The sequence below is a fragment of the Podarcis vaucheri genome (assembly GCF_965113315.1).
Source record: "Podarcis vaucheri genome assembly, chromosome: 7".
Taxonomy (NCBI): domain Eukaryota; kingdom Metazoa; phylum Chordata; class Lepidosauria; order Squamata; family Lacertidae; genus Podarcis; species Podarcis vaucheri.
In genome coordinates, this window is record NC_138765.1 from 36,119,390 (window position 1) to 36,134,595 (window position 15,206).

General features: G+C 46.5%; 1 protein-coding gene across 17 annotated transcripts in view; it reads right to left on the minus strand.

Annotated features, from left to right (window-relative positions):
• MACF1 (microtubule actin crosslinking factor 1) overlaps window positions 1-15,206 on the minus strand; it is a 301,663-nt gene that overhangs the window by 99,704 nt on the left and 186,753 nt on the right. For 16 of the 17 annotated variants that reach the window (XM_082229489.1, XM_082229488.1, XM_082229497.1 and 13 more), the window contains 13 exons: window positions 14,847-14,996; window positions 13,980-14,195; window positions 12,581-12,730; window positions 10,229-10,456; window positions 7,072-7,221; window positions 6,389-6,622; window positions 5,968-6,180; window positions 4,992-5,534; window positions 4,049-4,225; window positions 3,025-3,148; window positions 2,525-2,733; window positions 1,938-2,255; window positions 851-1,020 (listed from right to left, as the gene is read on the minus strand). In XM_082229489.1, coding sequence (XP_082085615.1) covers window positions 851-1,020; window positions 1,938-2,255; window positions 2,525-2,733; window positions 3,025-3,148; window positions 4,049-4,225; window positions 4,992-5,534; window positions 5,968-6,180; window positions 6,389-6,622; window positions 7,072-7,221; window positions 10,229-10,456; window positions 12,581-12,730; window positions 13,980-14,195; window positions 14,847-14,996 — 2,882 coding nt within the window. The remainder of the gene's footprint in view (window positions 1-850; window positions 1,021-1,937; window positions 2,256-2,524; window positions 2,734-3,024; window positions 3,149-4,048; window positions 4,226-4,991; window positions 5,535-5,967; window positions 6,181-6,388; window positions 6,623-7,071; window positions 7,222-10,228; window positions 10,457-12,580; window positions 12,731-13,979; window positions 14,196-14,846; window positions 14,997-15,206) is intronic. The other variant, XM_082229486.1, reaches the window with a different exon arrangement.

Sequence of the window (15,206 nt, forward strand, 5' to 3'; positions counted from 1 at the left end):
TCCTGTTAAGTAAATTCTGCCAAAGCCAACCACCACCTCCCAGTCATGCTGAGAAAACACTGAGGCAGAGATGGTCTACACCCTTCCCGAAACCTTCAAGTTATCAAAATGTCAGTTTATGACAGCTTTGTTCTTCAACCTTCTCTCTGCCTCTGTCTCTGGTGTGAGGTAAGTAGGTTTTAACTCACTACCACAAGCAGAGAAAGAAAATAAACTTGGTGTTCCCAGGAAAAGCATTGCCTTGACATGTCTTTGTCAGGCTGTGACTTTAGACAGGGGGGTTCTCCATCTTTGTGGTCCCATTTGGAAACCTAAGAAGCTATCACAGGCACGAGAAAACACTCATTCCATAGAAGAAAAACTGATGATGCTCAGACATCCTCCAAAGAAGACAACTTTCCCCCCCACCAAAAAAAAGCAGACAACTCCCTCCAAAACACGACCTCTGAAAAAAAGTCAAAGCAGCCCTCATTAAAAACAAAACAACAACAACGAAGGAGAACCAAGTTTTAGATACATGTTGGTTTTGACATTCCTTCTCCAACTGGTGTGAATTTCTATTGAGCAAAAATTCACGACTAAGCACCAGCCACATTGTTTGGAAACCACACTGGCAGGAAAGGAATTAAGTTGTAAAAGGAGCCATATTACGAAGCTGGATCTTGGCCCCCTTCCAAACATGCCCTCCACCTCTGCAAAGGACAAGATGCAGGGCCACTTGCACTGTCTCTTGTGCATGTGGCACAACCCTCGGTCCTTCTGGATGCAAAGCAGATGCTCTACCCCTGAGCTGCAGAGTGTCTGCTCATCACCACCTTTGTATCACAGAGCAGCAAAGAGCACCCCTTACCGTTCCCTTGCTGCTTTCTGCAACTGCATGAAGTCTTTCCGCAAACTGTGCACCTTCTCCTGGTGTGAGGAGGAGCTTGCTGCTGCAAAACCACAAGAGCTCAGCTCCGTGGTCAGATGTTCCAATGTGTCCAAGTCCTCGTGGTGCTGCTTCATCTCAGAATTCAATTCCTGGCAACAAAGCAGGGGTGGATGGAATGTTGCCATTAGAACAAAGAGCAGTGCCCAACACACAGGTCCAAGTTGGTCCTCTGGGACAAATTCACTACAGAAAGCCGCCAGTGGAGACTGCACAGCTCATGTCAGCTCCTGGAAGCCATGTGTGACTGGGGGTGTTGTGGGGAGGCAGAAGGGATATGCATGTGTGTATGTGTGTGTGTGCGCGCGAAGAATTTTTATTCAGATCATGCTGAAAGGCAATTATACCAAATTTGCACTTCCCAAAACAACACACAAGCCAAAATGCAGCCATCCTTTGAAATTTACACTTCTCTAAATTTTGCATATACCAGGTAAAGTGAGCATTAAAAGGCTCCTATTAGTGAAAGTCAATTGTCAATATATGGTTTGATTGTACTACTAGCCACTTTGAGCTTCCAACGAGGAAAGGTGGAGTATAGAACTATTAAGTAAAGGCCAATTTGAGGGCCATATTCCTTCCTTGTTAACATTTAGGGGCCACATGCTAGCAACGGGTAGGGCCAATGCAAAAGGCAGCTGGGTGGATCCACCCCACTCTCCCTCACTTACACACCCACCCACATAAGAGACACCCACTTATTCACAAACTCCTTCCCTCCTCCATCTTGCTCTCTCACACACATTCTCCCCCAGCAATCAGGATTACAAATGAGCCCTCGTTTTCAGCGTTCAAACTCTGAGCATGCTGCATTCCCATGCATGTAAAAGCTGCTTTATTCTGAGCCAGACCTTTGGTCCATCAAGTCCCCAAAGGCCTTTCCCAGCTTTGCACCTCAAAGTGCCAGGGACTGGACCTAGGCACCTGTGCATACAATCCTGTGGCTCCACTCCTGAGCTATGCCGGGTCCCCCATCACTCCTCTCTGTCTCTCTCCACCATCATCTCACCTGGATCTGTTGGGAGAAGTGAGCAATGTCACGATCGGGCTGGTTTCCCGAGGCCAACAGCCGCATCCTGCTCTCCATGAACTGATGCAGTTTCTCAGAGAGGTGCTCGTACTGCTCCACCTTGGGGAGGAGATCCTTCAAGGCGTCCTCCTTCTCCTGCTGCTGCCGGCAAAGGCTGCCAAAGCGCTCTGTCACCTCGGCCAGCTTGCTCTGCAGAGCGGCAGCTGTGGCACTGTCGGCGGTCTCCATGAAGCGGGTCACCATCTCCCGGGTGGCTTCGAGGCTGCTCTTTTGCCTGGCGATGTCCTGCTTCAGCTTCTGTTAACGGACACACAAGGGCAGGCAGGCAGACATAAGGATTGGGGGGAAGGAATTCTGTTCTGCTCGCTTTTCACAGCCAACTGACCCAATCCTGAACTTCATTGTGGATTGGAACGCAACTCCCTGTTGGACTACGCATGTCTCTTGCTTTTGCAGTGCAGTTTTGGTGCATTCCAAAGTGTGCATAAAAATACTTTAGTCTACCCTGCACAGAAATATTTGGGAAGAAAACCATGGGCAGAAAGCAAAGACAAACCCCGGCTTACCATGTTTGTGGCGAGGGTCTCCTGGATGGAGATAGAGGAGAAAGCAGCCACGTCTTCCCTCTGGAGGTTCCTCTCTACCTCAGCCACGGACTGAAGGAGGCTCTCCAGCCCCTCCTGCACACTCTGGGACTGGGCGATGGACTTCTGCAAGAGGTCTGAGCGTTCTGCCATCTGACAGGATAGGTTCTGGAAACGGCTCACGAGGGAATCTGAGGGAGCACCAAATCCATTACAAACTGGGTGCGGAAAATTAAAATGGGTGGAGGGCTTCCAGTACAGTACCCCATAGATCGTGTGGGGTCCAGCTGCCACAAATCACTCAGCCGTGTAAAAGGCCAACTAAGGAGGTTGAGAAATGTTATTTCTCAGAGCTGGCCAGCCCAAGGCACTTTGGTGCTGGAGGTGGTGAACTCAAACAGCACCTTCCCATTTCCAGAACCCCCCTGGGAAGTCCACAAAGCAACAAGGGCCAGAGAGCAGGCAGCTCTTTCCATCCTTACCTGTGGTTTCCTGAATGCCTCTGTGATCAGGTAAGGGCGCTTCGTGTATTTCCAAGAGGGACCGAGCTGCCTTCTCAAGCCTCTCTACGGGCACTTGGTGCTCTGCAAGGTCTTCCTGCAGGTGCTGTTGCAATTGACACGGCAGTGAGAGCAGAGCAGGAATTAGAGCAGGGACAGACATGAAGAATAAGCTACAGCTCTTTGATATAATATCTCAATAAATCCTGGCTGTGGTTAGGGAAGGGCCATATGTCAATGGCAGGGCATCTGTTTTGCACATGGAAGGTCCTCAGATCAATCTTGGGCATTGATCTGGGAGAGATCCCTACCTGAAAACTTGGAGAGCTGCTGCCAGAGACCAACCAATGGTCTGACCCAATAGAACACAGCTTCCTATGTTCATAATATACTTAATCATCATGGACACTCTCTGTTTTTAACCATCATTGATCTTGCCAACTTTGATGGCAACTAACTGGGCCAAGTTTTTTGGGGGTAGGCAGTGCCTTACGGGCAGTGAACTGGTCATTGGTTATTGGCATACATTGGTCACGTTGCACTGATTTTTTTGTTGAATTGTTGCTGGGTGGGTTTAATTGGTTTATTCCTGAATCATAAGTTTTAATTTTGTTGATATCACTTTGGAAGTCACCCAGGGAAATATTTTCATTATGAGATGAATAAATGGAATGAATGGATGAATGAAATATTCAGTGGAGAGGAAAATGTACTTTGCACACATCTGTGCTCTTTTGGGGGCTACACATTCTATGAGATCAAGCAAGGCAGCATACTAGGCTTCCCCATGTGAGTGCCCTCTGAATGTTGTTGGACTACAACTCCCATTATCCTTGGCTGCTGGCCATGCTGCCTGGGGCTGATGGAAATTGGAATCCAACAGCATCTGGTGGGTAGCAGTTTTGGTGAAGGCTGCCATATATGTAATGTACAACCCCATATGCTAACCCAGATTCCTAACAATTCCAAGACTAAGCCAGGGGAGCCATGAGCCCTGTTCACTTACTTTGGCACTGGCAAGCTGCCTCTGTAAAATGGCTGGATCTGAAGAAACAGGCTCTGACAGGAGAGTTGCCATAGCCTCTTCGCTCTCTTGTAGCCACGTCCGGAGAGATTCTGCTATGTCCTGGAACTGCTGAGAGCGATCCAGGAGCATACTCAGATGGGAACCAAGCGCAGTGCACTGCAAAAAAGGAGACAATTGTCACAGATGATTCTGTGGTAAGTCTAAGGCTACGGTGCAATAGCAAGGTTCAGGTTTTGCCCCACCCCACACAGATGGATAGCCAAGATGGCAACCATGGTCAGTTGTAGAGATCATAAGGGATTAGAAAGCTCACCTTCCAATTTCCCATAATCAGTAGCTTATAATTATATTTCTATCCCACCTTCTCTCCAAAGAGCTCAAGTGGCAGACATGGTTCTCCCCCTCCTCTATTTTATCATCGTGTTAACCGTGGGTTAGGCTAAGCTAAGAGGCAGCGACTGGCCAAGGTCACCTAGTGAGCCACATGGAGATTTGAACCCCCGGGCTCCCAGAACGTAGTCCAATACTCTGTCACTATGCTATACCAAGGCTATGTACAAATCATAAAAAAATCAACAACATGGGAGGCCCACATTAAGCTCCAGGAACGAAGACATATCACAGTGGTTCCCAAAGTTCCCACCTTCCATTCTTTATATTTAAAATTTTACTGCTATTTTATTTTTCATGCAAAATTCTTATCTGAATTTTATTGTGTTCTTATCTTCCTTAGTGGGTTGTGCAAACTGCTCTTCTGAATAACAATTGTTTTTTGTTTTTGTTTTTAAAAAGGTGGGGTGGGGGGCATTGGAGATGAGTTTATGGAACGGGGGGGGGGTGTTGGCCCCAAATTTTTGGGAACTACTGTCCTATGGCCTGCTTGTTCTAGATCTACACCTTCTTTTTATCACTGTTCTTGTACCTTGGAATGGAGAGAACTGTATCGTTTGGTGGCATCGTCCAACTTGTTCTTCACCAGCACCCCAGTAGCTGAAACCTCAGGCCTTGGAGGCCCCCCAGCAGTCCCATTTTCTGCCGCCACCTTCTCTGCATCCAGCACTTTCTGCCCGGACATTGTCACAAAGCGCAAATCCCCCTTGTGTGAGATTACATCTTCGGCAAAGCTGCTCTGCCGCTGGAGCAGGGGCTGAAGGGACTCGAGGCTGCCGTCTCCTGCACGCATCCTTTCCAGCTCTTGCTCGGCCTGCTCCAGCCAAGCCTCAAACTCCACATGGTCCCGGAGGAATTTATGCAGCTCATCCCGGAGCGCCTGTGATTGCTTGAGCCGCACCTCAGACTGAGACAAGGTGGTGGCATACTGTCCCTTCAGCTCCTCCAGTCTCCCCTGCAGCCTCTGCTTCTCCTCCGGGGCAAGATTGTGGCCTTGCTTGTCCAGGAAGGCCTGGGCTGACTGCGTAGCTAGAATGACTTCTTGCTGCTGAGAGAGAAGCTCCTGATGGCGGACCTGGAACAACAGCAGCAAACAACCAGGCTGAAGTACATCCAAGTCCACACTGACCGCGTGAAATTAGAACCTGGGCCCTTTACAAGGCTAGGGAGGGAAACTGCAGCCACCTTCAAAAATGCAAAGCCTTCATACAGTTCTGCAGTATCGAGCCCATAGGGCTAGCCCTACTGTTAGGCAGCATGAGGCAACTGCCACAGGTGGCAAATGTTGGGGGACAGCAGGGGCAGGCCTCCCTCCCTCAGCTGTTCTTTCTGACTATCCTGATTTTACCAACTTCTGCCAGAAGACAGAGCTCCCCACAAAGGAATGCGGTTCTTGGGGATGAAAAAGGTTCCCCACTCCTGACTTTCAGCAAATGTGTTCTTAGCTTAGCTGGATTTTACACCTAGATCTTAAACTCAACCCCCTCCATCCAGCAGACCCCACCAACCTTCAAGCTCTCATAGTGCAAAGTGAGATCTTCTTCAACTCTGTCGGCCTCCTTGAATCCACCATCAGGGTTATCTTGGACTCTTCCAGTCACTAGACCACCTCGGTGGTGTTCAGCTTCTGTGAGCTCCTTGGGCTGCTCTAGTGATGCCACCCAGTGCAGAAGAGATTCAATCTTACTCTTATTTTCTTCAAAGTCTTTGACAGCTCTAATCTGGAAACAGAGCAGAGTGCATAGGAAGCTGATAGATTACAAAGCACAGAATGGGTAAATATGGGCTAGAATTTTGCATGCCACAGAAGCATCCCACTACAATTCACAGAGCACTGGATAACACATAGCCTCTTATAAGTTTACCCAACTCCCTCCTAATGCGAAGGAGGGATCTTCCACACCAGTTCCAGGTTGTGTGGTGCTGTACCTTTTCTGTTTGCTGTTGCACCACAGTGCTCACAGCACTCTCAAGCTCCTTCTGCGCCGCCTCCGTCCTCTCTTGCAGGGACTGGTACTGCTCCTTGGCCTGGCAGAGCCTTTCCTGCAGGGATGCCAGTTCCTTGGGGTCCAGTTTGGTCCGGTTCTCCTCCAGGAACTCCTCTGTCGCTTTCAAGACACCGGCAAAAGAGGCTGCTCGGCTGTGCAGGCTTCTCTGCAAGTCCTAATGGCAGAAATCAAAAGAGCAGCAAAGAGAGTGACCATCTCTGGCATAACTGTAAGCTGGTATTCACAGACTTGTAATAATGCTGAGTTCTTGAGGCAAGAGGCCACTGATTTCTGAGCAGAGATTATGCTTAGATTTCATGCTGTCCTGTTGATTTTATTAGAACTGTTGAATTGTTAGTTTGCTTTTATATATGGTGCACCAACTCTGCCCTGGGATTACCGGCTTGAGGGATGTGTTACAAATGAAACAAAGCAAATAAACAAGCCACACACCTTGCATTGTAACAAAGACAGAACAAAACATGAGTGCAGATGCTGGAGTGTGGAAAGAAGAAACACCCAGCAAACCAGCCTGGTCACAAGGTGTGTTTTGCCACCTGGCCTACCAGCTCCATCAAGGGAAACACAGTGCAGTGGTCCAGCCTCCTTTAATTGTGTTCTCACCTTAACGTCACTCTGGCTCTGTTGCAGTACAGAGAGGTCCCCTTCCCTCGCTGCTCCCTGTGGATCCACCAGTCTGTGCTCAGCCTGGTTCATCCAGGTGCACAACTCCTCCAGTTTCTGGCTGCGTATTGCCTGCTGTTCTTGAAGTGTCTGTTTAGATTTTGGATTGTTTAACAAAAACGAAGCACCTGTTAATGCCATTCAACTCAACTGTTAAAACCACAAATACAAGCCAAACAAGTTGCAAAACAGAAAGCACTTAAGCAGATGCAGTCAATGGCTCGCAAGAGGCATCATCTCTCTCTCACACACTCTCTTGCTTCACCCTTTACTTTTGCTCTAGACGGTCATTTAGGTCCATTGTCTGGCACATCAAAGCATATATGGTTTTAAATGGAGTCATTTGCCATCTAGGTTCTTTCTTCTGCCTTTAATTCCCTCTTTTATTCCCATATAGCAGCCCACTTATCAAGGACTGATGTTGACCTGATGGCTTTTTCCTTGAAAGATGACTTATCAGAGGGAAAATGGATGGCAAAATCTGTGTGGCTCTTGCAGGAAAATCAGAGGAAGGAAGAATCTGGTCTTCTCCTTGGAGACCTTTCCTGCAAAATCCTCTTTTTTTTTTTTGCATTCCAATGTAACACTTTTCATGTCCCTTTCTCCCACTGAGGGGTGGGGAAACACATTCACTGAACCCAAACATAAATCATTTCCATGGAGGCAGTTATTCTGGCTTATGCTGTCAGGGCTAGAAAGCAATTAACCCAACTTTTGCTTGAAGCCCTGTTTTTGCATCCCAGTCTCAAGAACAAAAGATACCTGGGGAATAACAAGCTGTGCTAAATGACCTTGCACAACTGCTATAAACCCAAAAAAATGTTATTTCTGGGAACAGTGGGAGAGATAAAGAGAGACAGAGTTAGTGTGAGTGAATTTTGGACACTGCACCAAACCAAGTCCCAGATTATCCTCTTGGGAGTCCTGCAAATAGGGCGTCATTGAGCATGATGTGTGACCCTGGGCCATCCTTCTTTCAACCAGTGTGCAATTTGTCTTTCCCTTGGTGCCTTACGATCAAAACATACAAACTTCTGCCAAATGAAAAACAGGGCTTTTTTGTTCATTTTCAGACATTCCTTAAGCCAAATAACAGAAGCAGTTTGAGGAGGAGGAGAGGGGAAAAGAGCACTGCTAAAAAAGCACTCTTCAGCAGCATAACAAGATCTTCTCGCATTAGGGATGGGAGCACACTGAATCTGAAAAGGCAAAGCAAAACGGTTAATACACACAAACACACATACACAAAAAGAAGAGAGGCAGAATAGGCACACATTACAAGGGGACAATTGTTAAGCAAAACCTTACTTGTATTAGCAGTGTCTGAAGGAAAAAGAGAGGCAGGGGCATGCAGTTATGGGGGCTGCAAAAGCACACCTTTATTGAGCATCCTTGTGTGCACTTCTTAAGGGCCAAAGTGGATGGATTGCTGAACTCAAAAGCACAGAAGGGTCTTAGTAGCAGATATTCTTCCTGTTCTTAGAATATTCACTCTACATTCTCTAGATCAGTGGAGGGAAGAATTCAAGCTTGCTGAATCTATTTTGTGCTTCGCTAGAACCCAAAGACCCACCAACTGGAGCCTGCGAGTGTCTCTGACATGGGTTATAAACACCAGAACTGAGCTGAGCTCACAATGCTTCCACATTTATATTTATGCTTCCTACAGATAATCTTCTAAAAAAGGGGCAGGGGTAAGCAATGGTAGACTGGACCTGCTGGGTAGATCTTTGGATGATCTGCAATGGATTGGCAAGGATTTCTGCTCCCAATTATTTAACAACAGCATTAAAATTAGGCTGCTAAAGTGAGGAAAGCTTGAGAGTAACCAAGAATGTGTTTATATCTGCTGGTAAAAGTATACAGAGGGCAAGTGCACCCGGCACCTTTAAAACACCAGTGTGCATATCAAAACCCCATTCCTTAAATATAAGACAGAACAGGGGCTGGAATGGTAACTATGTTTGCAGAGACTGTACTGATTTTTTACAAAAGACTTTCTCCAGTCTGAGAAAAGTCAGACGAACAATGGGGGGGGGAGGTGGTTTTGATTAAACTGCAGCCCTGAGTGGGCCTTGCGTGCAACTGTGTATTCTGCACTATTTCCACCATGTGCATGCTTTGTGTCAAGTCCTAAACCAGGGATAGGTAACGGTGATCCCCTTTGACCAGCAGGTTGGAACCACCCAAAATTTAAACAGTTACCAAAAGCAAGCACTGCTTGCAAAAGTTCTCCCTTTGTACCCACAGATTTTCTTGACACATCTGAAATCAGATGATGGAGGTGAGAGAAAAGTGGGCATGGCTTGAGGAAAACAGACTTGCAGGCCAAAGGTTCCACCTACCTGCCACAAACCATAACATACAAACCAGCACTCCTGGTTTGTTCCTCTACAAACAAAGCTTGGTGCTCAGTCTCTTGGCCTACTAAGCGTGACTTGTTTGGAGATAAACATGCCATGAGCAGCATTTTGCTCAACACATTAAAGAAGGGCTCATGGTTTGTTGCTCCTAACTCAACAAAGTGAGGAGTGCAGCAGACACAGTTCTGCAGAATAAGCTTGTTCATGTGCAAAATTGGACTGCTTGTTCATGTGCAAAATTGGACCACTGTGCCTGTTGCACTCATACTGTGCATCTGCACACCTATTACAGCTAAAAACCACAGTTAGCAACAAGTCCCCCAGACCCTGGGCTAACACTTGAGTCACAAATGTGTTGCTTTTAATGCTCTGTTTCTCCCCTCTTGCTCCATCCAAGTCATTACTTTAGCCTTCCTTATTGAGAGGCAAGATTCAGCCCCACCGCCATGACAGAAACCAGCTTAACTGGTGTCCCCCATTGTCCTTAGAACAGCCACCTATTTGGAGTCCTGACTCACTCTGTGAAAGGGAGGATGGAAGGAGAGAGACACAGAAATGAGGCATCTCTCTGCTTTGAAGCAGCAGCTGACGCACTCTATGATGCCACAACTTAATTGCAAAAGGATGCGTACAGAAACTGTAGGAAGGGCAGCTTGGTTAAAAAGGAAAAGACACACATTCTGCTCCCTGTTAAATACAAAACAGCAAAGAGGTTGCCACTCCATCACTGTCACCTGATCTGTCTGCTCCGCTTGCTGGAGACAGACCTGAAGGACCTCTGCCCGGGTGGCCAGCCTCTCTGAAAGCTCCCGGAAGGATGTCTGCAGCTCGTTCAGCAGCCTCAACAGCTGCCTGCTTTGTTCCGGGGACAAGTCTTGAGCGTGCTCAGAAATGAAGAACTGAATGTCAAGGGCTGTTGCATCAAGCTGAGCTTTGGTATCTGCAAGGGGCCTTTTCAGCTCCTGGCCATGTCAAAAGAGGGGAAGAGGGAGAAAATGTAGCCACTCTGAGATTTCAGTCACCCACAGGATACCTTTGCAAGTTTCACGTGCTTGAATGACCAAGTGACCAGAGACTTTAAAACAAAAGAGGCTTAATGGTCCTTCATCAGGGCAGGAAGCTTTCCCTGATAGCCTGAAATTGACACACTTACAGCTAGGGAGAAGGGCAGAGAAATAGCTCAGAGCCAGTCTGAATTCATTCTCTGCCCCTCTGTCTCTCACACACCATGAATTTGTATGTGGATGAAGGTGAAGCACCTAAGGATGGGTCAGTCTGTCAATTTAAGTTTCTCTCAGTTTCTTATTTTTCCCAATCACATTTTTGCACCGGATTGTGTGTGGTTTTTAAGTCCTAATGAAAATTCAGAAGCATTTTTGTATACACTTCAATTACGCAATTTTTGTTATGTAATTTTGCCCAATAAACATATTTTTGCAGGCCATTCCCCCCTTATATAAAGCATTTTAATGTGCTATTTTCATTAAAATATGCATTTATGTATGCATTCCCCTGGTATATGCATTTCTGTACTAATTATTTGCTTGGAAAGGAACACAAAATTCGGAGAAATGTGAATTTCAAAGGATGGTTGTGTTTCAGTTCACATATTGTTTCAGGATGTGCATAGCTGGTAGGTTTGCCTTTAAATGAGAAGTGAAATCAATTATTCCCACACAACTTTAGAGACATCCCAGGGTGCAAGCTCTTTCTCCCTGGGAACCTGATGTGGAATTGCAGCTTGATGCAGAAGTCTTGGTTTGCTTCCCAAATGCTCTCCTTACATTTGTTATATCTTAAAATATACATTACAACTACACCTTAAGACTTCAGGGTGTAGTCTGGTTTCCCTTCCCAGCCCAAAGAAACTAAACCCCGCCCACCCTTCCCTGGGGAGCTTCTCATCACCCGGAAAAACAAGAAATGTCTGGCAATGTCACATTCGAAGTCAAACCAACGTAGGCAGGGGATGATGGAAGTTGTAGTCTGAAACATTTGGAGGGCACCAGATTGGCAAAGGCTTTTCTAAGTATAAAGGAATTGGCTGGCAGCCCTACCACTTTCTCCAAATAGCAGGTCATACAGCTTAAGGTCTGGCTTCCCAGCCATATTATCTTGGGAGGAGCCAGTTGCAAACTCAGGCATGCCACACACCCACAAAAAGCTCTCAAGAGCTCCAGGCAGAGAAGAGGAAATAGTTGTGTTTTTTCAAATGCCAGATCATAAAGCTACACAATTCATAACCATAAATGGTTATAACTTACAACACTCACAGTCTTGCACAAACGGTTGTGATGTCTACTGGCGCAAAATGCATGGGTGATGCTAATTGCCATCACAGATCCCTTTTTAGATAATAATGCAGACCCCCCCTGCATGGTGTGTGGGGGGTGTGTGTGGAGCTTTGTCTAGACAAGCAAGGAGTCTCCATTAAGCAGAGTTCTTGAATCTTGCCAAAAGGTGGGGGGTGGGGGGAAAAACAAGAGTAAAAGGAGGACAATTCAGGGCAATGAAAGAAAAGTGGAGGGGGTGGGGGTGGGGATGGGAATGGGAATGAATGAGGGAAGAAAAAAGAGGCCTACCAGCCTCTCTCTGGCCCTCCGAATTCATCCACCAGAATTTCCATAAAGGCAGTCTTTGGTGGTCAGGATGCTGGCTAGCAACTAGCAGGAAATGGCTACCACCATAACAGCCCTGTTTGTGAAATACCCTGAAGCATCTGGCTCCATAAGGGAGCAACACTCTCAACCAGACAGACCAATGATCCAATACAGCAGGGCCATTCTCATGTGGCTGTTATTTGCAGAACTGGAAAGGTCCCAGAATGAGTTTGTAAATACTGAGGACAACTTCCTAAACATATGCCTTTTTACAAATATTGAGTAGCTGATAGGATAATTGCATTCATGGTTGAAATGAAGTGAGCCAAGGGAGAAGGCCCAAAGTGACTGGTCCCAAGGGTGCTCTCAGCAGAGAGTATAGGTCCCCTAGTTAGCATGCGGACAACCAGGAACTCCCCGCCCCCTCCGTGGGAAGTTACCACCCTCCCAGTCAGGCTTAGCCTGTGACGTTGCTATAGCAACTACCTTGTAGCTCTGGAGGCAGGAATTCAAGCTGCTGGCATCAATTTTAGTGTGGGACTCTAGATGGTTGAGTAACTCTGTGGTGTCAGACGCCCAGCTCAGCAGCTCCTGGAGCCTGCCCTGCAGCTTCCCATGCTGCGCTAGGATTTCAGCCTCAAAATGAAACAACAACAGAGAAATAATTATTAAAACCAGAATAGGAACAAAAGGGCACACCAAGGTCAGCCAAAGATGCCGAACCTTAACAAATACTGGCATTTTAGCTGACAGGCACAAAACTCTGGCCTATTCTTGAAGCAAAAGTGTCTCCACAAGGTGACTCTCCCCTCAAGATCCATGTGGTAGGAGAGCTCTTGTGAATGGGCTCACATATAGCAGCAGTAGCAATAGCTGCTTTTTAAACAATGTTGGGGGGGGCACGCAAAAAAGGAAGTCTTTTTCAGTATGCAAGAAATTCCTATTGCTGTACGAGGAGTCATTGTGCAAGAGAACAGAGAAAAGACAAACTAAGGGGGGAAATTATGCATGGGTGAATCTTCCCCCACAAAAACTGTCGCATGAAGTGGCCCCTGAAACTCAGATGCACACACTCCACACAGGCAGCGTTCAGAGGTGGGACAATGTACGGTTGAGGCCCAGGACATCACTTAATTATTTGGCATTTCCCCCCAAATCATCTGCTGACCACAAAGAGAACAAGAACAGGATGCTGGAATAGATGGGTGTAGGCGTGATCTAGAAGGCCTGTTCTTATATTCTTATGCTCTTAATGGCACGTTAAGGACAAACAGGGGTTAGAAAGTTGATGTGAGTATTAATCTGCTTTTAGTCTACTGTGGATAATGGTTGATTTTTCTTATTGATAATTTCATTTTTGTAGACCACTTTGAGGTCTATTTTTACTAACAAGTAGTATATAAATTTTGTGAAATAAATGAATAAAACAAACCTCCACTTATGCAATGTGTGTGTGGGGGACATTCAGACATGAGATCTTTGCTGCTCTATTTTGCTTGCATACAATGGCCCATTTTCTACCCCTTCGAGGAAAAATATGGGTTGCTTCCAGGAATTTAATATTGTAAAAAAAGTTGTTCGGATATTGCAGCAGGATTCTTTTTTAACACTGTATTTTCCCCAGATTGTGTAGATACAGATTAAACGGGGGGGGGGGATACAGGCTGGCATTTTGATGCCAATGATGTTGTGTGGATGCTGCAAAAACAACAACTCCTGCATGCGTGAGGAGCAGTCACCCCACAATAAACACCCGCCTGGAAGGACCCTGGAAGGGTGGGTCCTGTGCTTCCCAGAACATTCCTTTTCCATAGAATCGGCAAACACCTTCTTTGAACAAACATGGAGCCTCCTTGCCAAAGGAACGCTGTAAGGAGTGCAGTACCTTTTCTGCTTCTGTCGCAGCACGAAGGTTCAGTAGCCAAGAGTCCAGGGCCTTGCTGACAGAGCCAAAAGACTTCTGAAGGTTCTTGGCATCTTTCTCCAAAGCCTTCAGTAATTGCTCAGGGACTTCCCAGGGAGGGTTGGATACAATCCCTTTCACTGCCTCCAGCTCCTGATTCATTGGAGCCGACAAGTTCCTCAGCTCTGCGTCCAAGGCCTAAGGGGCAAAAGGGTACCTATAAGCAGACATCTAAGCAAGACAAATGGTCCTGCCAAGGCTGGAACGAACTTGAGCCTCACACTCCTCCTGTCTGCTGTTAAGGCTTCTCAACTCTTTTCACGTCATGGTAATCCTGTCCAAGCAGCAGAATCCAAGAAGCTCTTGTACATGTGTCATCGTCCAAGCATGAAGCAAGATTTGGTCCAAATAGTTCAATCCAGTACAAGTAAAAAACAAACCAACAATTGTAATCTGGTTTAAGGGCACATTTAAGGGTGTAGACGAGGGTTCAATTCTCACAATGGCCCTGAACTCCCTTCTACAGCTTTCGGCATGCGTGCACACACACAATACTCTCGCAGCCTCATTCGCCTAGTGTGATCTACATCACAGGGGTAGATCAGACCAAAGGCTAAAAAGTACTTTGCAAAAACTACAGAGGATGTGAAAAGAATGAACAGCAACAGTAACTCATCTGATTGAGTGTTAGCCTTTTGAGGTGCCACAAGACTCTTCAGAAGTCCCTGAGAAGCTTACAGGCACAGCAAGTTGACAGGGAACAAAGGTGCTCTCCTGTGAATTGCCATAGTGGCCAGCCCACTGGGGAAAGTGACCTTTATGTGTGAAAACCAAAGCCACTCCTCTTACCTCAGCCTGGCGAACCAGTTCCCGCAGTGCTGCTGAACTCAGATCTGCAACTTGAACCCGCTGGATGCGCATCTCAATGTCACGCACTCTGGACAGGAGCACAACCAATTTCTCATCATAGCTGAGGCAAAGCTGTTTGCTGTGTGGAGCCTATGGAGTCAGAGGCATTAAAACACAGGTTTTAGAGAGAATAGGAGAGATACAGACAAAGCACAACAATCTATTTGCATGGTTCTAGCTTATTTCATCTAAAAACTCTGTTTCTTGTAGGGCCAGATTTCATTTTTTAAATAAAATATTAATTTCTAAAAAGATTGTAAGGTTTCCCTGATAGTGGCCCGTCTTCCTGAGACTCTCTCC